The following is a 25365-nucleotide window of genomic DNA, read 5'->3' on the forward strand; positions in this document are numbered from 1 at the left end:
GCTCAAAAACTGCCTTAAATTATGAATTGACTATCAAAACAGTTGCACATAATTTTCTGCGGATGGACTACTGGATTAAATGTTTCAGCTCTTGTTTCCAGTGTTTAGATACAGAAAGACAAATTAGAAACTAACATGCACAAAGGGACATGTAAGTACATTACGCCTTTGTTTAACCCGTTGCAGCTGTAAAAACAGATCAGGTGTGGACAGAATTACATTTCTAAATAAATATTGCTTTAAGGCCCAGTATCACTGAGAAGAACCACAAACGCATACAAAGAGGAACCGGATGCTCCTCTTACATAACATATTCTCTTGTCAGGACGCTTTTGAGACGGGGTCCAAATCTCTTTGGTGGGTGTCAGTATGGAGAAACTGCAGAAACCCGACCAAACCGCCGAACCGAAGGCTTGCGCCGGAGCCAGATGTTTACTTAAGTTAGCCTCCGAGCTACCTCCTTCAGCCTGGCCCTGATGAAACACCCAACAGCTCAAACTGTCTAGGCAAACAAACCTCTGTGACAGAAAAATATAAAAGCTTTCTATAAATAGCTCTGTGACCCGCTCTGACCACATTCCACAGGAGGTGAAAGTTGAGGCTTGTTTGACTAGTGGCCGAGGTGGAGGGAGACCTTTTGCCTGGGTGTGGCTGGTCACTGCTAACTGCTAGCCTCCATGCTAGCCAGGGCCAACAAGAAGCTACACAAACCTGAGCTTCAACAACAACCAGGGCCAAAACACTGAGCAGACGAGGGTTTGAAATCCCCCCCCCAACTCCCCCTCCTCCCTCCACCCCCCATGTGATACAAAACATGCTAATGTCAGTGCTAACACACGTGGTCATGTGCTTTTTTTTTTTGATGGATTCTGCATGGCTCCGAGTCTGCTGTTGCTCACTCTTGATAGGCCGGCTTGGCAGCAACAGGGAGAGAGTGTGGAGCTGGGAGCCCCTGTCATGATTAGACAGCAAAATGTCTCCTCGCGTGTCAAACCCCGCTTTGATCAATTCAGCTCCCCCCCCCCCCCCCCCCCCCCCCACCCCTCCTCGTCTCTAGCAGTGGAAGAAATGGTTGAGCTGTGTATGCGTGTGTGTGTGTGTGTGTGTGTGTGTGTGTGTGTGTGTAGTAGGGGGAGACAGAGCGAGCAGGAAAGCATATGGGTGCATTCATACACTCGCGATGATGTGTTTTATGTCGGGGCATTAAGAAAAGAGAAGGTATGGCCAGGCAGTGCGTAGTCGCTCATACACGCACACAAACACACAAAGCCAACAACACAGAGGCGTTTTGTGTCTCACCTTCTGCTACTGACCTTCCCTTTGTTTACAGCGCATTGCCGGGATACTCCCTTTGATTCGGCTGCGCACACGTGACCCTCCGCCAGTTTCTGCTCTGCAGTGCTGCTGCTAAAAATAGCCTCAGCTTGCCCTGGCTCCACAGCTAGTTTACATAAGCTCTAAGGGGGGTGGGGGTGGGAGGGGGGTGGAAGGGGAGGGGGAGAAAAGGGAGCGACAGAGGGGGGGGAGAGAGAGGAGGGGGAGCCTCAGTGAAGAGAGAGAGAGAGAGAGAGAGAGGGAGAGGAGGAGGAGGAGGAGGAGGAGGAGGAGGAGGAGGAGGGGCTATGGACGACCATTCCACAATCTCTGAGCAGGGAACCTGCAGCGCCACTGCTGTCCTCCAGCAGTCTGTGCCTTTACACTCCTGGTCAACAGCAGGGTGTGTGTGTGTGTGTGTGTGTATATGTGTGTGTGTGTGTGTGTATGTGAGAGAGAGAGAGAGAGAGAGAGAGAGGGAAAGGTATGTGTGTGTGTGTATGTAGTCGGCACACAGTAACAGACTCGCAGATATCCGCCATTCACTAGCCTCGCTCTGTGTCTCTGTCTGTCCTTTAAAATGGACGCACATTTGAACCCAAAAATAAAAATCTATTTATAGCTACAATTCCCCTTCTTTAAGTGGAACATAAATTCCCTTTTTTTTTTTTTCTCCTCTGCAACACGGCTCATGTTAAAGATCAGAGAGACTGAACCAACAATTAAAACGGCACAAAAACAATTGAAACGTGACACCATTTTGCTCATTTGATATATGTATAAACACAAAAACTGAAAGTTTGTTTATAGGAAAAAGGAGCCTCATACTTTGCATTTTGACAGATTTACATTTTAGACATACTACTGAAAATATATATCTTTTTTTTTTTTTTTTTCCATCCAGCAGTGCAGTCTTTCAAATATGATTCAACTCATTGACTAAACTGAATACGGGGCTGCTCAGAGCCTCTGGTCTCTAGAAACAAAATAAAAACACAGTGGCAGTGTAGCTAATCTTGTGATATGTAGCATGCTATGCTGGGCAGCTTTAGGCTGTCTTAACTGTTTCCAAATGCCCGGGCAGGCTGAGAGATTTTCTAGACTCAACATCCACAATTTTAACTTCCAACAACATCCACAGTACTTCTATTACTAAAAAAATAAAACACCTACCTAATGGACAGAAAAAAGCCATTAACAGTTACAGTAGCGTCTTACTGTTAAACGTTAAATAACGCCCTGTTTGTAAAAAAAAAAGGTTTACACTTTGGAAAAGGCTTCATATGGGGAACGACATGTGTTCTCATGTGTTCTGCAACATCCTCTCTGCCGTCGCTTTCAGGCCTCAAGAGAGGGCTGAATAGACAGACGGAGAGAAAGAGAGAGAGAGAGAGAAAGAGAGAGAGAGAGAGAGAGAGAGAGTCAGTCAGTCCCACAGGGGGCTCTAACAACCTTAAGGACAGTGGTTTGTGTAGATGGAGTCCCACTGAGTTTCCAGTAGATCAGATTCTACAGTTCAGCTCAAAACCACTCCTTCCTTTTCCTCAGAAATCATGCTCACAATCACACAACGACACACACTCACAGATATATTCAAACACTTGTACACAAACACACACAAACACACACACACACTTCCATAGTGCCCCCTTTGATTATTCCTCAGTCAGCTGACAGCAGGGTCATCTGATTTTAGCAAGCGACACAAAGGTTTTTGTTAATCTGGATTAAGGCTTTTTATGACTACTTTTATGAAGAAAGTACTTATTTCTTACGAAAGGTGTGGTTATGATTGTGATTTGAATTGCGCCATCGTAAATATTTGAGTTATCATCATTTACTATGTTATTAAAAAGCCTAAAAGCACAGACGTGGAATCTGCTTTTTAAAGAGTTTGTTTACTGGAACTGGATGAAGCACTCAAAAAGTATGAGCATACCAAAAAATAAATAGATATAAACATTAATAGTACAAAATGTATTCAAAAGCACTTTTAAAAATAAAACTGGTGCCGTTCTACAAGCATTGTTTGGGGCATTTTACTTTACTGGCTGCTTTGCAAGAGTTTTCATGTTTCTTTTTTCTCTGTAGCGTTCATTGTTTGATGTGTTGGAGCTGCTGCATAGTGTGACTTCAGCTGTCCACCATTTTTGTTTTAGGACGAGAGTTTATGATACTTAAACTAAAAATGCTGAACCCAATCTTACAAAAATCCTCCTTTTTCTCATTTATTTCTATCACTGCCTCTCTAGTTTCTAGTAAAGAACATTCATTTATCATCATGACCCCTACAGACACAGATTATTTAATATTTTGTGAAAGAGAATCATAAACTCTCAACGTTGCATAAATGATTATTGTGACTTTCCTTACTATGAAAACCCTAAACCGGACAAAACAATAAAGTCCATGAAGGTTTAACACAATTTCAAACGCTGCTCTGACTACGGAAAACAATTGTTTATGTGTTGAAAACAACCTTATCAAGGAAAAAAAAAAAAAAAAAAAAAGTTATTACATTGAAATATAACAAACACGCAGATGAGTTCAGACATGTAGGAAACACCAGGAGATAAGAGACGCTTCACAATCAGCCTCGTGGACGTCGAATCAGCTCAAACATGAAGAAATCAAGCAACTTAACAGTGACGGAAAAAAGCAGCAGTGACATGCAGCCGGTGTATAAATATCACTCTCTCAGGCTCTTCCGTGAACAGAAGAGGCTCCTTATTGAGGAAAGCCACTGTTTGCGAAGCGTAGCCCCTCTGTTTCTGTAGGCCCTTCAGGGGCCGGGGCTGGCTGACAATGCCGGCCATTCTTAGCACTTTACTGCCCCAGATGACTGTGTCAGTGGCCCCCAGGCTGGTGACAGAGTCCCGTGACCAGCACTACACCCCAGCCCCAACCAGTCTAGGCCGAGAACCAGGCCCCAGCTTTACAGATGTCTATCCGCAGCCCCGTCTCCAGGAGACTCTGGGACTGCTGGAGACCGCCGGTGTCCCCGTTCCAGCTGTAAAACACCGCGCTACGTCCATACCTACGACGCTCCTCGCACATTTTAAGAATATGTGATGCAGTGAGTTTAAACCGCTATGAAAACTGCATTAATCTTATCTCGTTTGTTTGATTTATTTAATTAAAAACACAATCTAACTCCATAATTTATCAAGATACTGAAAAAATGTCCTTCTCTTGACAGAGGGGATGAGACAGGGTGCTCGAAATCCTTAATTACGAAGCAGCGACTTGCCAAAATAACGATGTTTTGACTGGCTGTACTTCATTTCAAGCATCCAGTGAGCACAAGTTCAAATTGACCAAATATTTTTCCATTTCAAAATACTGCAGTTCACATTTCTAAGCACAGTTACAACAGTTACAGTCAGGGCGTGTTGTTGTGATTAACATCTTTTAACAGCGTGTGATGATGATACCCGCTTTCCAATCCGCCCCTGAATAGCCTACACTTTCCCTCAATATTTGATCTTTGCTCTTTCATTTAATCCTCATTAGGATCAATGGCCAAGTGCCAAAAAAGCGTGAATATCTCTGGATTGGCTAGAGCAAGAACAATCTGATATTTGTTTCAGAACGAAGGGTGAGTCAGGGCCAAGCCTCATCTTCCTGTACGTTGTGCATTCATGTGTGTTATTTACTGGAGTGTGTGTGTGTGTGTGTGTGTGTGTGTGTGGTGCGATCGCCATTCACTCTGGATGGGATTGTGGGGATTAATGGCTGTAGAGGGATGATCATTTGGATTGAAAAAATAGGGACGTTATAAAAGTATTAGTAACATTTAGGTGAGGTAAGTAGGGCTGCAACTAATTCTCACTATTAATTAACCTGCCACTTATTTCCTTGATTGTTCTATTAATCTTTTGGTCTATAAAAATGACAGAAAATAGACAAAAACATCCAACACCATTTCCTAAAGCTCATGGTGATGTCTTTAGATTGCTTGTTTTGGCTGTGCGATGGTTTAAAAATCCAAAAGATGTTCAGTTTAACGCAACATAAGACAAAGAAAGCATCAAATCCTCAAAACTGAGAAGCTGGAACAATCAAAAAAGTTTTGTCAAATCCATCATTCTCATCAATATCTAGCAGCGTCTCCAGGTGTATCGACCTTAGACAAAACGCATGGTGCTGCTTTACTAGTTGGTGATCTTTTGACACAAACTGAACAGAGGGAGGCTACAGTCGCCCGCTCATTATGTTCAGAGGAACATCATATCTAATCACAAAAAAAATAAATAAAAACAAACTCCAGCCTCGTCACACTCCTGTACCTAACCCAGCATCAGCTCTGTCTCTGTCCCAGGCCTCATTCTGGTTGCAGGAATAAACCCCCAGCTGTGTCGCTCAGCTGTTTCATAGCCTCATTTCTATTAGTCTCACTCCCAGACTCCAGCTCCAGCACCATCCAGGGCAGCTCTTCTCTAGCCCAGTCCCCTGCTTCTCCACCATCACTGAGCACACAACACGGGAAGACCTCCATACCAGCCCTGACGGCATCTAACACCGAATGACAATCATCCACTACGGCTAGAAACACCTGAGTATATGAAGTGTGTCGTATTTGCTGGGGGACTGCAACAAACACTCGCCTCAGGAGGAAAAAAAAAAAAAAAAAAAAAAGCGAGAGGCCTGGGAGTTCAGATTTGCATGTGAAAAAGTGTTTGATTTTGCCGTTGACACATCCAAGGCATTGCAATGGAACCAGCCCGCCACGGCCGAAAATAGCTCATAATCAATCAACTGGCAGACACATATCTGTGCTCTTAAAACGTATAAATGTGCAATGCAGAGGGCGGATCGATGGGTGACAGGATTCCAAAAGCATCGATACGGACATGCTCTTTGGCATAACAAGCACTCCCCATCGGCCCATGCTTATTTCCTGTGCCTTTGTCCGATGGGCCGTCCAGCGTTAGGCCTGCTGGAAAAAATATCTGCCAGTGGAGCAAGGTCTCTGAAGGACAAGAGAGAGGTATATAATCTGCCTTCACACCATCTAAATATGTCATATGGTTATAGAAAACCAACATGTCTTCCTCCTTGATCTGACAGTGATTTCATAACAATATATCTATTGTGTTTGACTGTTAGCATGTAAGGTTGCTGCCTGCCAATCTGTTCCTCCCACAAACAGCCGCATGCAGGCCAACTTCCTCTTTAATATACTCTCAGAGTGGCTGAGAGCACTCTTATCATGTTGACGATCTAAGACGTGGTCTACTTCACAAAAACTGTGGAAGTTCGATACAAAAAAGACCAGACAGCAGGAGTGGAGATCATAAACTTCAAAAAAAAAAAAAAAAAAAAAGTAAAAAAAGGACTAGCATTATGATAAGAGGAAGATGAGTTAATGCTAGCTCAAATGGTAGCTAGCACTGAGAAACAAAAGAGGAAAAGCTGACAGACAGGCCCTCCTAGTCAAACACGTCTTTTCTAAACTTAGAAGAAAGCCAGAAAAAGCAGATATTCATCAAACAATACTGGAATCAATAACAAACCAAAATTCGACGCTATGAACTTTGCTCCCTTGTTTTCAACACAGTTGGCTGCTGAAGCCGTCTGCCAGTGTTACACTACTTCCAGGATAGTGACCGAGAACAGTTAGTGTAGTTAAGTGGTCATAACAACAATAGGTGTGTGTATATGTGTGTGTGTGTATGCCTTTACACACAGACAGGTCTGCTGCCATGTAGGACAGAGTATCTATGAATGCCCTCCATACAAAGAGTTCATACAGAGGTTAATACTGAGAGAGGAAGTAAGTGAGAGGCCACGCAGTCTGACAAATTCCAGACATCAATCATACACAAAACACTGACAACAGAAGACTATTGAGATATTTTTTTTTACTGAATTGTGAGATTTTAAAATGTGAAAATGTTCAAAAGCATAGACAGGCTAACACAGGCACTGATGCTTGCTTTAAGCAGGTTAATTTTGGACTTTTATGTTATTTTCAACTATATGCGCAACGCTAAATAATATGTGCACTTCATCAAATCAAATGCAACTGACAACTATAAAAAAAAAAAGACACGTTTTCTCACATATCCAGTAAGAGCCACCACACTGCTATTGCATGATTATTTATTGTGTTAAAACTGAATTCCCAATTTGTACATTCGCAAAATCTAAACCACATGAAGCTGTAACTTACAGTCATTATTTATCTCCTTTACACACCAGTAATATAAACTTGTTAGCTTGATGGTGATTTATTGGCCAAACATACGTGCGACTCCTCATCAGCTGTTAACCAATCAGGAGCGGCAACGCGAGAGACAAGAGAGGCAGTGATAGGAGGATTGTAAGAAGGGCAGCGGAGAGAGGCAATCAAATGTGGAGAAAAAAAAAAAATGAATGACTTCAGGGGAGGAGGAGGAGGAGGAGGAGGAGGAGGAGGAGGAGGAGGAGGAGGGTGCAGATAGAGAGGAGCGTTCGGTCTTGAAATTCACAAATAAGCATCAGTCATTTGGCACCGTTTTGGATTCAGAAGAGAAGATGTAGCATAACCTCGATACAAAAAAAAAAAAAAAAAAATGCTGGATAGTTGTTGTAGTGACAAAATGGGCAGAAAGAAAAGAAAAGCACTCTCATATATGAACCAGCAGTACTTGTGTTTACGTTTTCTATGCTTTCCACGTCTTAATTTCACTCTGTTAATATTTACTCATGTCACAGGACAGCTGTATTTTCAGAGCTAGTTCCAAGCCTCTGTGGTTTCAGCTATTACAATACAGAATATTCTGTCTGATTTAAGCTTCCAGAGGACCGGCGCGTTCAGAGTCGTAACAAGGACATAAGAGATGATTTTAAATGTTTATAATAGCAAAATATTACGTGGCATCATTATGATACCGGAATATTGACTTAAATGAACACAGGATTTAAATATTGTGCAGTCCGACCGCAGACAGACTGACTCAGAGCAGCAAAGACAAACACAGGCCCTGGACTGTAACAGCTCCACCTTACAGATTCATGTGACTCTCCAACCATCACCTGACTATCTCTCTCCTTTCTATGGAGGCTGCTTTCAGGCAGGGCAACCAGGGAAGACTTGACCCGAAGTCAAATTTATGTTCAAGGAACGGAAAATATTCAGGAAAAAAAAAAAAAAAAAAAAAAAAAAAGAGTACAGAGACTGTTTGTCTACGTGCTTTACCATCTTAAAACATCTTGAAACTACACCCATGTAACGCGGGCTCACAGATCACTGACAACAAGACAATATCCCCAGTCACTGATAAAGTGTGCCTTTGACCGAACGCCGAGAGATAAAGGGAGCCAACCTTTGGGATGGGAGGGGACAAATTTCAGCGGGCCGCGCTCCTGAGTCTGTACCATGTACATGTCCTCATATTTACATGTGAATCCAGAGGTGAGTCAGAGAGGAAGCAGAAGGAGAGCACTGTAATCAGTGAGTCACTTTGCATATCCAAACTTCCTTTTACAGGCAAAGAGAGGGGCCCTCTACTGTGTACAACCAGCACCCTATGATGGCCCAAGGTACTATAGGAACCTTCCAAACAATCTGGGGCACCGTGCAAAGAGGCACCAGTTTCTGTTCCTTGCCACACTGCAGTTATCAGTATTTCCTAACAGTATGTGGAGAATTGTACAATTGTGAAAAAGTCTATACAGGTGATAGCCAAAACCAAATCATGACCCACATAAGCTTTTGTGCAGCCTTAGAGACACTAAAATATAGTCTTTTAACTCCACAAGTGGGTTATTACCATCACCGACGCAGAAATAACTCATTTAAACTATAACATTATTACAGCTTTACGTTTACAAGCAAATGTTACATCAGTACAGTCCCACTGAATTCAGCAGGTGGGCATTTTAATACTGGCCAGACCGGGCTTTGCATATTGCCATGGTGAAATGTCAAACATGCTGACGTGAGGAGATATATGTATAATTTTCCAAAGGACGAATGCAACTGCTGCTTGCCTTGCCACACCCAGAGTAAACATATCTCTGCCATATTCATATATGACATGACACCAGCACACACACACACACACACACACACACACATACACACACACCGCAGAGCCTTCACCTCAAACATGACACAAAGAGGACGGACGGAGCTGGGATGTGACAATCGTTTACAGACTGTAAAAATAAACCGGCCTCACTTGTCTTGCTCTCAGTATATTATAGCTGCACAAATAACGGATTATGTAATGTATGTAGTTATGAAGAATCTTTTGTAAACATGTAAGTATGCGAAGCTCAGAACCATACCAAAAAAAAAAAAAAAAAAAAAGTCTTTTAATGTTTGAACTCACTATTGTGCGCAGTCGATGAGCTGGTACTCATTGGACCTTTCAAAGCATGCCTTCACTCCTTCATCGTCCCACAGCTTCTTTGCATGATCAAAGAACTCCTGTGAAAAAAAAACAACAACATTAATAAATTATATAATAGACAAAAACATATTGATCTGACAACTTGTAGCGATGTCGTGATGGAAAGGTCAGAGGCCTTGAACTCAAATTCATACTGTTTTCAGGGCTTAAACAAAAACAATTAGCTTCACTCATGTAGACTTTCACACAAATGCCAAAACCATGCACACACACAATTGCCAGTCTCTATATCTGTTACCTTAGTAGAAACCTAAATATATTGAAAATACAGGTAAGTACAGGTTAGTATATCTTGGGTTTTCATAACTTTAAATGAAGTAGCAACTCACTATTACTTCCCCAAATATTTAGAAATTGTATTTTGTACTTGGAAAATGTGACTTATAGTTGTTGAAATCTGTGCTGCCATAACAGGCAGGTAGCTAAATATACCAATAAAGTGAATAGAAACTTCCGGTGCCCATGTTTTAATATATATTTATCCAGAGATCCACCGTTTCTCAGCTACACCCAGGATGACACTTAAAAGTTACATACAATAAATATAATCCATACAAACTTCTACCACGCACAACCACTGTCATCTATTCCTTGATCTACTGTTGCTCAGGTAGAGCAGCTGGGTCCCAAGAACTGTCACACTCAGGCACCACCACGAACCAGCAGGAGCATTAATTTGGTAGCGTCAAGCCTGTGCAGGAACCTGTACTGAAACCTGTTATCCCAGACTCAATCTGGTAACCCACACTATAGCCAGAGACCCTCCACGTTAGAGCTGGTGGATGAATATACTGTTGTTCAGCTAGAAATAGTTCAAGCGTTCAAGCAGTGCTCATTTTCTTTTTACATTTCTACTTACATATGAATTAAACAAATGAGTTAAAGCATGTTTATTAGTGAGCTTTAGAGGTTGGTAGGTGTATTTTTTCCACTTTGGACAGAGCCAGCCTTGCTGTTCCCTCGGCTTCTGAGTGTTTATGCTAAGCTAAGCTAAAATAACCACATCCCCTCTCTATACAACTTCCCCAAATGTTGAACTATTCATTTATATATTATCAATCACATGAATCATCCAAGTTAAATTACTTGGCTGAAATTTGATCATGTACATACTAGCACTTGTGAGGACTCCTTTGACTATAACTTGGTTATAAATGGTCGCCTTAAAAAAAGGGCCAACGTGGCATCCTGTCTTTAGACATTTCAAATAAAAATGCTTTTCAAAGTGGCGGCCACTTTTTCTTAATTAGATCACCTTCTCATATATTGTTCTTCAAGGAAAAAGAAGGTCACATTGAAGTATTTGCATCAAGAGTCACATAAAAGCTGAAATCTTGATTTTAAAATATTGTTTTAACATTTAATAAAAGTATACAGTGATATTTGTAATTAGTCAGCAGTAGCAGAAGGAGATGATTCTAGTTTCTCGTTCACTCCCTCAACACTCGTTTATCCAGCGATTCCTGAATTCAAACTCATGACTTTCTGGTCACAAGCTCTCTTTTCTAAACTCTAAGCTAAAGCAACATAGGTGGTACTTTCGGATGCTGTTACTTAATTGTGATCCAGTTCAGATAACAATACAGAAAAAAAAAATCTGAAACACTTAATTACATCTCCTAAAAAAATACACATATATTGCCAGCACTCCTGCTGTGCAAAATCCATCCATAGGCATGATGCTGTAAATGACTATACATAGTCTCAGTGCTTCAGCTGACTTCCTGCTCCTGGACAATGGGGAGCATTATGAGGAGAACTCATCTTATCAATGACTTTGAGACATTTCCCAGGACGCTCTGTATGCCCTAAACAAAGATGATTGGGCTAATATCCCTCGTCGCCTCCTGTGCACATGTCTTTCAGATGGGCTCCTCCTCTAGCCTGGAACCACCACATGACTCTGCACTCAGCACTGGCTCTGCGCTCTGACTGTGGAGAGAGGGTGAAAGTAGCCCCGAACCAGAGGGAAAGGGAGAAAGAGCCTGATAAATGATCACATGCTCCGGGAGATCTCCTCTCGGCAGATCCGGTGATTAAGTTCAACATGGAGGAAATCCACTGATCCCATCCGCTGAAGTCTCACAGAGAGACATTAATATTTGTTTACTTTTTTTTTTTCCCTTACAGATGAATATAAGTGTCACACTTCAAGCGCAAGTCAGGAATAACCTAAACACTGCGATGCTATCGTGTTCGCTATGTTTAAGTGATGTCCAGATATCGTCACTTTATTATAAGTTTAAGTTTCCCGTAACAGAGCGTTTACCTGCAACGCCACACAAAAGGAAATGGGGCCATATTTGCTTTCTCGCCTGTATTTGCTTCCACTTGTGTTGCAGTCATACTCCACTTCAACTAATATCAATAAGGTTTAACTGTGCCGATTACATTCTTCTCCTATTAGTTCTGCGGGTCTCGCTAAAATTTTTTACACCGGTGGACGACGAAAGGGCTCAAAAACCCGAGGAAGGGCCCGACGGAGCTAGCAAACGTTGGGAATTGATGGAGAGAGAACGCGGGGTAGAGGGTGGAAGGGGCAGAGAGAGAGGGGGGGAAAAAAAAAAAAAAAAGCAGAGTATGGTCCTCAGGGCTCTTTTCCACAGAGGCGTGTGACACTGGGCCTTTGAATAAATGCAGTGTGTGCTGCAGTGCCCTACAGAGGAACTGATAACACAGAAAGAGACCAGGAGGGAATTTGCTTTAACACAAGCTTTTTTAACTCTTTCCTGTGCTCTTCCCAGTCTACTTCCAACCCCCTTTTTTTTTTTCCACCATCACCGACCATGAGATGCTGATTCTGTGATGGCTTTTGGCTTGGCGGACTCACTTTTAGCTTTACCGCTTGCTTAGTTTCAATGTTAAATCAAGTTAGGTGTGTGATGTAATATTTCACTTGAATCATATAGGTCAGGCTGACACAGAACAAAATGGCCTAAATCTGATTCGTCTAAGCAAAACAAAGTCGAGGAGCAAACGGGTTGTGGCCAGCATCTTCTGTCGCAAGGGGACACTGGGATTCCTTTGGGTAAAGTTTTTGAAGGGACCTTTGGCCTTAAAGCAAAATGTACAGCTATGGCCAATAACCTCAAATCCCTCCATACTGTAATAGCCAGCTGACCGGCCGGCCAACTCCTCAGTAAATCATCATCACATTTATTGGATTTGAATAGAATATCTGTGTTAGATAACAGTCACCCAGCACAGAGACCTGACTTTCATGGGTTACTTCAGTTAAAGAGTACAGACAAATTTAGCCAAAAAAGAGAGCAAAAGCAAAAGGAGAGACTGTTTGAGACTGTTCATCTTTCATAACATCGTTCCAAAAATGGATCAGCCCTCCTCGCCACCCTTTGCCCCACATCACGGATCCACAAGTAATCAATTAGAGGAAAAACAAACTTCTAGGACTGAAGCTGTGAAATCTCCAAGAACCTGAACAACAAGAGTTTGCTACAGACGCGTTTACCCTTCACAGCTGCGGTGAAGAACAAAAGCAGCAAGAAGCAGGTCATGTTCCTTAATAGAAAGTCATAATTACTGGGTTGGCCTGTAAACTGACATCAGACAATATTAAATAAAAGTTACACACTCACTGACAGTCACTGGTGTGAACAAGTGTAACCGACCACCGTGTAGGATTTAGCCAATTCATCTGTGCAGTAATTCTGCACCCAAACACAAAAGTAGATCAGTTCAACAATGGGTGGGGCTGGACTGAGGTAATGCACATATATAAAGAGAGGCTCACCTTCCACAACAGGCTGCAACTCATATCTTGAAGGAAAACCCCCCCCTCAAAAAAACACAAGAGCGAACTATAATCCTTTTCCTTTTGTTGGGAGTGTATACAATGCACATTAACAGGTCTCAAATGCCACTCAATATTTACAGTGACCTGCTGGTTTTAGCATCAAATGGGGAGGATTATACGTAGTCTTTAACATGTCTGATGGAGAGAAAGCTACATAGTGAAAAAAACAGGGGCCGGGGCTCATTTGAATTTGCTCCACTTCAGTTGATGGACCCTGTCGGGTGGCTAGCATAGCTACCGCAATGGCATTTGTTTCCATTTGCATAGACGACCGTTTGTATCCGTGCTTTCTTTTCCACTGGCCTACTGTTATCCCTCGCTACTGAAGGGAAAAGGTTCTTTAAAAAGGATGCTTTGATGATAAAGACTAAAGGCCATCTAAACTAAGCATGCTGATTTACATACAGGACAAGGGGATATTGTTGTTTTACAAAGTTGCCAGTCATGAAGGTTCATGCCAATCCAATTTCAAAACTTCAAAAGAGATATCAACACCAGCTCTGCTGTGTAAAAGACTATTAGCAGTGTGTATGTTGCATTTCCAAGGCCCATTTTGTTGTTTAGTGGCGCAACATTGATCACATATTGGTGGTCAGTCCTTCATAATCAAATAAATTAGTGGTTCTTCAATGAGCCACAGCTCAGCGTCACCATTCGCAAACTAAATGGGAAGAAGTCCATCGTTTAATAAGAGAGACACCAACTTCTCCACCAGCTGTACCTCCAATAGACCATGACAAAATGCAGCCATAGCTCTGTTGCTTGTCGCCTTCTTATTTAAATAACCAGAAATAGCACACCACAACACTGCTCTCTCACAAGCTCACTTTCTTGACTGGAAAACCTTTAGTAAGCTGCCACTTCAAATACCGATACCTGATATACCATATATATACCAATATATGATACCCAATATACTGTATGTACCTATATTATGATAACAACAGCAAAGATTTCAACCTACAGCTGAAAGTATTAATCGGTTAGTCAATAGACATTTCCAAAAGCCAAATATCTTTAGGTTTTATACTATTGGTTGGACAAAACAAGCAATTGTGATGGCCATCATTTTTTAACATCTTCTGCCATTTTACAGACAAAACAATTAAATGTGAAAATGATCAGCAGATCAATCAACAATGAAAACAATCGTTAGTTGCAGCCCTATTTCTATCATTATTGCAATAATAAAGAAATAAGGCTGAGCCTGTCCTCGAGACCAAATTACTCAGATACTTTTATATATAATTGGTTTGAAAAAAAGTGTGCTGATTTTTGTATTTATTTCAGTCAGGTAAGTCATGTACTGAAATGATTAGTTAATTGACAGAAAATCAATCAGTTAATCACTTCAGTCATTTATTAAGCAAGATTGACAAACATTTGCTGGTTCCAGCTTCTAAAATGCAAGGATTTGCTGCTTTTTTTGTTTTACATCATTGTAGATTGAATATTTTTGGGTTTGGTGTTGCTGTTCAGAGAAAATAAGATATTTGAAGATGTAACATGAGGCTCTTGATAATTGTGATTGACATTTGTCACCATTTTCTGACCTTTATAGATAATTTAAATAAATAATCAGCAGATTAATTGCAAATGACAATAATCATTATTAGTTGCTGCTATAGTGAAAATTTCACATCCGTATTTGGCTGTAACTCACAACCTTTACATCAAGTCATTCTGTAAAAATTAGGAAATCCAAAAATATCTTCTACTTCTTCTTCCTGTATCTCATGAATACAACTTTTAAAACATATTCAACATCGTGTTTATCAAGAGCGTGGCTGACCATGACATCACCTCCCCCAAAAGTTTCCAGGTAAAATACGCTTCCACATTTCAAAACGGCGCCAACAGGTGAAAGCCACAGGTTACTGATTGGCCGTGTTCCTGCGCTGCTGTATTGGATATCATGCCTGGTGGCACTAAGTGACAATGTAGTGGTGACACTGACGGCACAAGTGAAGCCTGAGACTGATGACAAGCACAGACACTCCAAACAGAGCCATGTTGTTCCCTTTGGCCTGGCCGGGCCTGGGAACTCAACGCCGGCTCTCCCCATGGCCCCGACCCTCACACAACACAACATCAGAGCAGCGCAGACTACTGCTGCCCTGTTAACACACTCACAGTGGGCCCTGTCAGGAAATTAACACCCAAATCCTTTTAATGGGTATTCTTGTGATGTAACATTAAATAAAAGTTGCTGAGAGGAAAGCTGAGAAACATCATGCTAACATGTAAAGTGGCAAAGCAAAAAAATAAAATACCACAATGAGGACAAAGTACAGTAATATATGATGGTATTTATCACACCTGAGGATAACCGCAAGAACCAAAAATCAGTCCACAAAGCCTCAACATTGGCCAGCTTTTAAGGTCTTGTTGGAAAAGGTATACACCATACAGCAACAGCATATTGTATCTCTAAATATCCTTTTATATAAGATAGCAACAATTAAACAATTAAAATGGCTTAGTACTGTAATGATAAGAACGGGGATCATCGTTAACTCAAATAAAAGAAACAGCAAAACTGCTGATCAGTGTACAAAATGCCAAATAACCCTCTGCACTTCCTCTGTTAGATAGTACCATGTTAACATTTTCATCAAGGTGCCAACCAAAAAAAAAAAAACTCTAAAAAACTTCTAACCACCTCCAGCAGTCTGTCTACAGCTCTATATTAATTTGTCATTCCTGTTTTGCGGTGCTGCACGGCCGGTGTCAAACAAGGAACACTTTCAAAATTATGTAAAACATTATCTACATTTCCAACACATGACCCCGCGCTATCGAATGGCTGATCACACACTGAAAAGAATCCCATGTGCTTCGACTCGCGTTCCAAATCCACATACAGTACATCTGGCTCCAGCTACGGAGAGGAATCAAACCTCCAGCGAGCACATGAATCAACTCACTTGTTGATTGCAAACAGGTTAGTTGACAGTGTTAACTTCATATCCTTCAAGAGACAAGACCTTTAGGTTTGGTTTGTTTAAAAAAAAAAAAGATACCCCTAACCACCTAATAAACAGGATTAAAATACAGAAACATTAGGATTGTTATGTCAAAGTTACATCTGGCACCCCTGAGCTATATCAGCAAGATATAAATTGTTGGACATAGGACTCATAAAAACAGTGAACACTCTTGCTACATACCATCTAACACCCACGTAAACACAAATGTACTTTAAGAAAGGCTAAAAAGCACATCTGTTCACATCTGTGCACTCACTCACTCACACACACACACACACTCACAGAAACTTTATGAACGTCTTACCTGTGAATAGTCAAAGTCGGAGAGAGGTGCTATGCTTTTGATGTATTCGATTCTGAATTGGTCCTCTGGGTTGGCTAGCGGGACTGGGGGTATTAAAGTGCTCATCGCAGACACTATAGTCTACAAAGCAGAAGTTGTGGGAGGGAGACAAAAAAAAACAACAACAACAACAAAAAAAACAAGCATTAATCAGGATAAATACAGGAAAAAAATCTCATTGTAAGCCCGTGTTATAATCAGTGAAATGGGATTGCAGTCGGTTGAGCAACAGAGACGCTGAGCACATTTGGGAAGTGATACAGATGAAACTCACCACTATGGCATCCTTCACGTTTTTCCGAATATCTTGGATTTTCTGTTTCTTTTCTCTGCATGGGGACAGAATGGATGTGTGTGAGGCAGCGGTTACGAAAACATCAAAACCACAGCACACCACAAACAGATTTATCATCAAGGTGGTCATGAGTGAGGCAGGGGTTACCGCCAGGTTAGACTGTATTCTAATACAATTATGCATACAATACAGGTGCTCAGGCTGTGGGGTATGTACCGGTGGGAGGGCAGGTATCAGTGAAACGCAGGATGGGGTTTGGTAAATTGCAAAAATAAAGAGATATAGTGCGCCGTGGTCAAGATTTTCTCCATTTTTGCATCTTAAAAATGCAAGATCATGCTCCCTATCATCTAAAACTCAGCCTCCCTTGGATAAATACTTTATATTAATGTACACAGAGGATATTCATACAGTTACAGGACTCTGACATGTACTAGGCCTGTTTAAAATAGACCACTGGTAAGATCAATGCCATGCAAGGCCTTGCAGCAAAACAAATCATCAATAGGCCTGTGTCGATCACAACCTTTCACCCTCTCACATGAAACAGGAAACAGTGAATTTGGCATCTGTGTGACACTGAGATCCTCACATATGTATGATAACTGTACATGTACACGAAAAGGAGGAAAAAAAAAAAGACGGACGGAGGGGAGGGAGAGAGGAGGAGGAGGAGGAGGAGGAGGAGGACGACGAGGAGGAGGAGGGGGGGAGAGAGATATTAGCTGCTTTGCATGGGATACTGGGCCCAACAGGCGCTGCAGTGCCTGGGGAAAATCCATTCACAGGCTATATTCTGGCCCTCGACAGTCTTATTCATTAGCAGAGAAGCCAAAAGAATAAGCATTAATATGATTTTTGAGTCGTTAATGTAGCTGTTTAATAAGTGTACAGAACAGCACTCACTCTGCGTTGAAGCCGTTGACGTGTAGGATCCTCATCTGCTTCACAATGGTGCTTTTTCCGGACTCTCCCGCACCTTCGAAAATAGACCATAAAATAGAGAAAATGTCACCATAAAACCACGAAAAAGGCACATCCTGGTTAGCGTAAACCCTCCCCAGAAAAAAACGAACAAACGTTTTACGAAATGAAGCCTGTTAATTGTGGGCTTGTGTGGAGCTTCGCTTCCATCAATATCCACCCCCATGACATATTATTGCAAGCGCTGTCAAATGGGGCTACGTGTTCGGTTAAACGAAAGGGATTACGGTTAGCTTACATTTCTGAGAGCCATCACATATAAATCAGCCTTACCCAGTAACAAGAGCCTGTGTGTGGCTTTATACGCTTGTCTTTCCTTTTGCAACTGTTTTTCTATCTTTTTATTAGCCTCTCGTTGTGCCTTTTCGTCGATGCGTTGATCTTCAGTCTTGCTGTTGCCCAAACAACCCATCTTCCGTCGCCCTAACCCTTCCTTGTGAAATCGTAGAAAATGTAAAGAAAAATAACACCTGGGAGGATATCGTGGGTTTTGAAAAATAATTCAGGAATGAGACGACTGTTACAAAAAAAAAAAAAAAAAAAAAAAAAAGAAAAAAGAAAAGAGAAAAATCTCTGCGAGAGGCTTCTCCGTCGGAGGGAGGAATATGTTCCCCGTTACAATTCCGCTTTAGCCGCAGCCAACCGTCATCCAAACCGTTTGTTAGTTTACAAACCAACGAAGAATAACGAGCCGGTTAAACGATGAAATGTCAAAAAATATAAATAAATAAGAACAGAGAGAGAGGGTTTTCAATCTCTGGGAATCCAGTCAACTGTTCCTATCGCGTCTCTCCAGCCCCTCTCTCTTCTCTCAGTGTTTTTTTTTTCTATCTGAATTTCTATCAGTATTTCTGTCTCTTTAACTCAGCACTGCCTCTCTCTGTGGCACCAGGAAGTAACCGTGGAAAACAAACCTGCGTTAAACTGTAACATTAACAACCCGCACTGATATAGCATTTTATAACTTATGTGGCAAAGGGGAGAGGAGCCATTCCCAATTTAGCCCTTCGCTATCCTGCTATCAGACTAATCGGCGAAGGGGTGGAAACCCGGACGGCTCTGAGCTGCTTCACAGAAGGGCTGGGTCTCTGCTTCTTGTTGGCCTCCAGTCAGTGAGGTGGCCCTGATAAACTGGGCTTCACCCAGTGGTGCAAAGTAACTAAGTACATTTACTCAAGTACTGTGCTTAAGTACATTTTTTTAAATACTTGTATTTAACTTGTGTATTTATATTTTATGCTACTTTATACTTTGACTCTACTACATTTCAGAGGTAAATATTGTACTTTTTTTAGTCCACTATTTTTATTTTATTTGACAGCTTTAGTTACTTTTCAGATGAAGATTTGACACAATGGATGATATAACAAGCTTTTAAAATACAACACATTATTAAAGATGAAATCAGTGGTTTCCAACCTTTTTGGCTTTTGACGTCTTACAAAAAGCAGTGTGTAGTCGGGGTCACATTTCAGATGTCTATGAGTTGTTAACAGCTCCACCAAATCTTGATTTTTCCCTCTAAACTTCTCACATGGTTTCATTTCAATAAAAGTTCAAATGATCTAATATTTCACCAAAAATCAAAGATTAGAGAAAAAGTCCAACCAACTGATAACAGATTTGTGTATCAGAACTTTGTTTTTTCTTCTTTTCGCTCCCATTAATCATCTCATGACCCCTAAGATTTATCTGGAGACCCTTTGGAGGGGCCCAACCCCTATGTTGGGAACCACTGGACTAAACTAGCTAACTGATATAAAGTAGTTGAAACTAGCTCCACCTCCAGAAACTACAACAGCAGTCAACAACATCCTGCTCTAACACTGATGCTTCAGTATTAATAATCTAATGATGTCATATATAATAATATATCAGTCAGAGGGACCAAACCACTACTTTTACTGCAATACTTTAACTACATCAAGCTGATAATACTTAACACTTAAGTAGGATTTTTTATGCAGGACTTTTACTTGTAATGGAGTATTTTTACACTGTGGTTTGGGGGACATAATGGCAGTCCTTGTGTTGTGGAAATGCTCATATTTTTTACTTGAGTAAAATTAGCAATACCACTCTGTAAACATACTCCATTACAAGTATAAGTCCTACATTCAAGATTTTACTTTTATAGTGAAAGTACAAAAGTAATATCAGCAAAATGTACTTCTATTACTATCCATACTATATTTTTGTTGATGCATGCAGGTAGTTGAGAAAATGTTAACTACTTCATGTATAGTGTTGGTCATTTTCATCTATAGTAATGATTTAAATTTTGTAAGATGATATATTTTATATGAAGATGTTCAATCTGTAAAGTATTAATAATTATATGCTGTCAAATAAATGTAAAAGTACAATATTTTCCTCTCAAATGTAGTGAAGTAAAAGCATGAAGCAGCATAAAAGAGAATTATTTAAGTACAAGTACCTTCAAATTGTACTGAAATACAGTACATGAGTGAATGTACTTCCACCACTGGGACTAGTTTAATGTCAGTATAATGTCATTAATAAAAGGAGCCAATTCCAGCTACTATAATCTGCAAAATTAACATCCCTTCTTTGTGCAGTATGGATATTGAACCTAAATTTATATGTCACAATTGCAACTTCTTTACGTACACTAAAGCAGTGGTGAGAGTACATTTGAGGCATCTTAAAATACTTTAGACTTCCGTATATTTCAGAGAGAGATTTTTTGTCCGATAGACTTGCAGTATTTGCAGATTAAGATGTGACATTGAAAACATATGATCACTTTATAAAACATGATGCAGTGTGATGCTAAACAGTACGTAAAGTAGTTAACATCACATCCACCTCGACCAGTTGCAAATTGCTGTAATCCAATAATATAATATACAATAATATGACTGACAGGGGTCACTCTGGTGCATAATAACTACTTGTACTTCTCATACTTTAAGTGCATTTTGCTGATAATAATTCTGTACTTTTATTTAAGTAAAAATATATATATGCAGGACTTTAACCTGTAAAGGATTATTTTTATATTGTAGTATTACTACTTTTACATGAGTAGAGGATTTGAGTACTTCTTCAACCACGGTGGCCAAGACAATAAATTAACAACAAAAACCTGTTCAAACAGGGTATTTCATCTTATGTGTGTCTATTTTAGGCTCCTTTTATAACCATTTAACTCTTCTATAGACCAGTGGTTCCCTTACTGGGGGGCCGGGCCCCACTCAATGGCTCATGGGATAAACTTAAAGGGTCACAAAATGATTAACAATATCTATAAGTACATTTTACCTCTTCGGGCCTCTAAAAATTATTCAAATAAAACAATCTGAGAAGGAAGAATGACACTATTGGTTGAATTGGTCATAACTTGTCGACACAAACTGTGACAAATGCTGGCAAGTACTGTACATACTGTACATTTTTGAAAGTGGGGTCACAAGCCTAAAAAGGTCAGGAACCACTGCTATAGATTTTGCGTCCTGCAAACTTAATAAAAGTGACTTGGATTCAGTCCCCCAGCTGCTTAAATACCCTTGAGGAAAAACCCTGAGCCCCCAAAACAAGCTGGCCGACTGCATTTTTCAGCCGGAGTGTGAAAAGATCATCTTCCCTTTGCGAGATTAACAAATCATACAAAATGTCACAGCAAAATCATAACCTTTGTACAGTATATCATCTTACTGTAAAATTGCAGCGATATCATAGGAGATAAAAATGACATGCAGTTTGATTGGGTCACTATAAAGTCAGCATTGAGCCTCCCACAAAAATACTTTAAGTCCCAAATGGTTAGTACAGGAACATTATAGTACATAATACATCAAGCAATAAAAAAATACCATAAAGTATAATTAGGTTTTCTAAAAAAAAGAGCACATTGTTAGTATAATAACAATGTTTGATAGAGACAAAGTTAACACACTTATCTCACAACTGGCCCATCTTTTTTTGCAAATAAAAAGTGATGCTAAAGAAATGACTAACAACTGCACTTAGTGCCAAAACATCATGTGCCCATTTTACTTACTTTGCAAGAACTATCAAGTACTGTTAATGAACATCAAACGACAAACTACCACTAGATGATTTGGGAGTATGCCCGTCTGTCCTTTACATAACACCTGCTGTGTGCTGTTAGTAGTTGTGACATATTTCAAATCCACGTCTAAACAACAGAATATGCACAACAGTCATAAAACTCTGGCTGTGCATTTCACAGTTTTGCCACAAAGGAAACAGAATAACAGTCATCGTTGTCAGTATTGTCTGACCTTTTTGTTTAGCTTGCTGCAGCTTCCTCTCACCTAGACCACGATGAGGTGTGGGTTTGTTAAGACTGGGCTTGTCAGTAACACACGCTGCAAAGTACACTTACACTTTCCTCGTGTTATTCGTAGGAAACAGAAGCCGACATATTTCATGATTAATGTTTGTGTCAGTATGCATGTGTGTGATGTGTTTGGTAAGACTGCTGAAGTCTGTTTCATTCAAGAGCAACTGCTAAAACTTAGTTAGCACAGGCCTCAGAATTGAGCTAATGCTAAGCTAACTCTCACTCTACTGCATTCAGGTCAGAAAAAGCTAATTACAAATAAACTGTACTATATCCTCTGTATCACCGACACTCATAGATCACTCAAAATCACGAGACAAGCACCGGTGATTATTTGTGTAACATATAACAAGGAGTGTGCTGTTATTGTCCACGTTATGCAAACACAATGCAAATACTAGTTCCATGTAGTGAAATGAGCGCAGCAAAGTTGTGCATCATGCAAATCAAGACTGGAACGTTCACTTCATTTATGGCGGTGTGAACATACAACCAACACTGCTTCCCACCACCCCTACCAAAAGAGAGAGAGCGAGAGAGCGAGAGAGAGAGCGAGAGAGAGAGAGAGAGAGAGAGAGAGAGAGAGAGAGAGAGAGAGAGAGAAAATAAAAAAAAAAATCCTCTCTCCCCACCTTAGAAAGCAAGGTCACCACAAACGACTGGCCCACATCACTCTCTAGTGGTTAGTGGCTGCATTGCAGACATGCTGTGGCTACTTTCAGCTCACTATGAATGATAAAGAATCAGGTTCTGATGCATAAATTATCAGCCTTTTAAAGAAGTCTGACAAAGTACTGCCTGTTATTTATATTTAGCCTGCTGTGTCTTCCTCTAAACTCGACTAAAATATTGTGTAAATTTGTTAAGCTTAACACTGCAAATGTTATTTAAACTACAAGTAAATTCTGCCTGATTCAAAGCCTGATAAAGATGTTTTTTTTTACTATTTTCAGACCTGATTTGGAAAATAGCAACCACACTGCCACACTGTTTGGAGTTTAATTCCAATATCCTGTCAGTGTAAGGCCGTTAAAAATAGTTGCTAATCAATGACCAACTCACAACAATGTACAGCTGCATTCTTACCCATTATACATTATTACCCTTTAATAAATGCATTAAATATACTCAAATACATGAGATTTCTGGCGGTGGACTGTTATAGTAAATCCAACAATATCTGACGCTTAATAGACTCTTTCTATATATAAATCTTCCACCCTTCTTTACAACCTACAACTATAATTGAAGCATGTGCTGTAAAAAAAAAAAAAAGAGGCACATATCCAAATGATAACCGGCTAAAATTAGCCTCCTTGATTTTTTTTCTGAACTTTGAAGCGCACTCTTTTAGGGCAGAGGCTCTTGATAAAGCGTAAATTATACAGTAAGCAAAAAAAAACCATAGTCCAATGTCCTTCTGGTGTGGTTCACTTTCATTCAGCTGGTGCAAGTATCAAGATAATTCACGTTACGGCCCTGCTATCAGTGTCATAAATATGACAATAATTCATACTCCAGTATCTCCTGTTGGTCATTACATCAACCAGGAACTCTGTGCAGTTAGTAGCAAAGTTCAGCAATGGTCAATGATAAAACCCATTTAGACAGAAGCAAAGTTCACCTGACTCCACTTGTATTTAAAGGGGAGGGCCAACAGGGCTATATGTTCCACTGTGTGCCTCTGTGGATGAGTAAGCTTTTCCAAAATATGGTTTCACATGCTGGATAGAGGCATAAAAAACAAAAAAAGAGGAGGGAGGAAAAAGACAGACAAAAACATGACAATAAGTGACTTCCAACAAGCTATTCATTGGCTACAACCTGCCTACTTCATTTCAGTGATCATTTCTGTCGAGTCTTCCACATTGCTAGCAGCCTGTTGTTCTGGCTCATGAAGGGTGATAAGGCTGAGATATGAAACAGCCAGTTAAGGACATCTAGGAAAGCTGTAACAGATATTATCACAGGCCTGTACAGAATCTGATCCAAGAGACCTAACAATAAAGTTACTTCCTTTCCAAGAAATAATAGGAACTTGGCTTCCAGTTCCCATCCCTGTATTCCTGTATTCATTAACTAAAGGAACTCTATAAAAGGAATTTAGATTTTTGTCCTTCTAGTTAAACGTGTTTAAATCATCGTGTTTAAAAATTGGATTTGTTTTGAGAGACATTTTACAGCGTCTTAAAATAGGACGATATTTATTGTGTTCATTAGAAGAGTCCATATTAATGACCCACGTGAGCGGAAATTTCCTGATGAACACGAAATATATCATGTACTTGACTTCCCACGTCTAAAAAACAAACAAGATCTATTTTAAGGCAACTTAACTCCAGTATTTCCATCACAACTGGGCCTTATTTTGATTAACATAAACAATGCTCTTTTGCAAAGTTGGTTGGTGATGGTTAGAGAACTACCTTGATCTGTTAAATATGAAGGGAGCAGCTGGACTCCTTTAAGACTTCACTGGAAGCCTGGAACATGGTCAGGAACTTTTTGGGAAGGAACTTTTATCGTAAGATTAACAGCCATTATATAATCAGTTAAATTAGGGCTGCAACTAACAATTATTTTCTTTCTATTAATCAATTGATTGGTCTATGAAATGTAAGAAAACTGTGAAAGATGCCTGTAACAATTCATAAGAGTCCAAAGTGTTTATTTTCTCTGACCAACAGTCCAAAACTCAAATACTCTCATTTGAAATGCTAGAAACAGTGACGTTTTGGCATTTTTTTAGTGAAAAATGACTTTAAGATTGTTCCACCTCTAATATAAACATTATTTTAATGTATAATAAGTAAGTAAGTAAGTAAAAAAAGAAATTTTAACATAGTAAGAAAAAAAGACTTGATTTTGATCTTCCTATCAAGCCACTTTGAAG

General features: G+C 40.2%; 1 protein-coding gene across 2 annotated transcripts in view; it reads right to left on the reverse strand.

The window, feature by feature from the left end:
• gnal (guanine nucleotide binding protein (G protein), alpha activating activity polypeptide, olfactory type) overlaps window positions 1–25365 on the reverse strand; it is a 44530-nt gene that overhangs the window by 14492 nt on the left and 4673 nt on the right. The window contains exons 1-5 of one of the 2 annotated variants that reach the window (XM_042430054.1): window positions 18416–18931; window positions 18065–18137; window positions 17138–17192; window positions 16825–16944; window positions 9636–9733 (exon numbers count right to left, since the gene is read on the reverse strand). In XM_042430054.1, coding sequence (XP_042285988.1) covers window positions 9636–9733; window positions 16825–16944; window positions 17138–17192; window positions 18065–18137; window positions 18416–18554 — 485 coding nt within the window. In that variant the 5' untranslated portion in view covers window positions 18555–18931. Of the gene's footprint in view, window positions 1–9635; window positions 9734–16824; window positions 16945–17137; window positions 17193–18064; window positions 18138–18415; window positions 18932–25365 lie in introns of those variants that run through there. The other variant, XM_042430053.1, reaches the window with a different exon arrangement.

The sequence above is a fragment of the Thunnus maccoyii genome, chromosome 12 (genome assembly GCF_910596095.1).
Source record: "Thunnus maccoyii chromosome 12, fThuMac1.1, whole genome shotgun sequence".
In the NCBI taxonomy this organism is placed as follows: Eukaryota; Metazoa; Chordata; class Actinopteri; order Scombriformes; family Scombridae; genus Thunnus; species Thunnus maccoyii.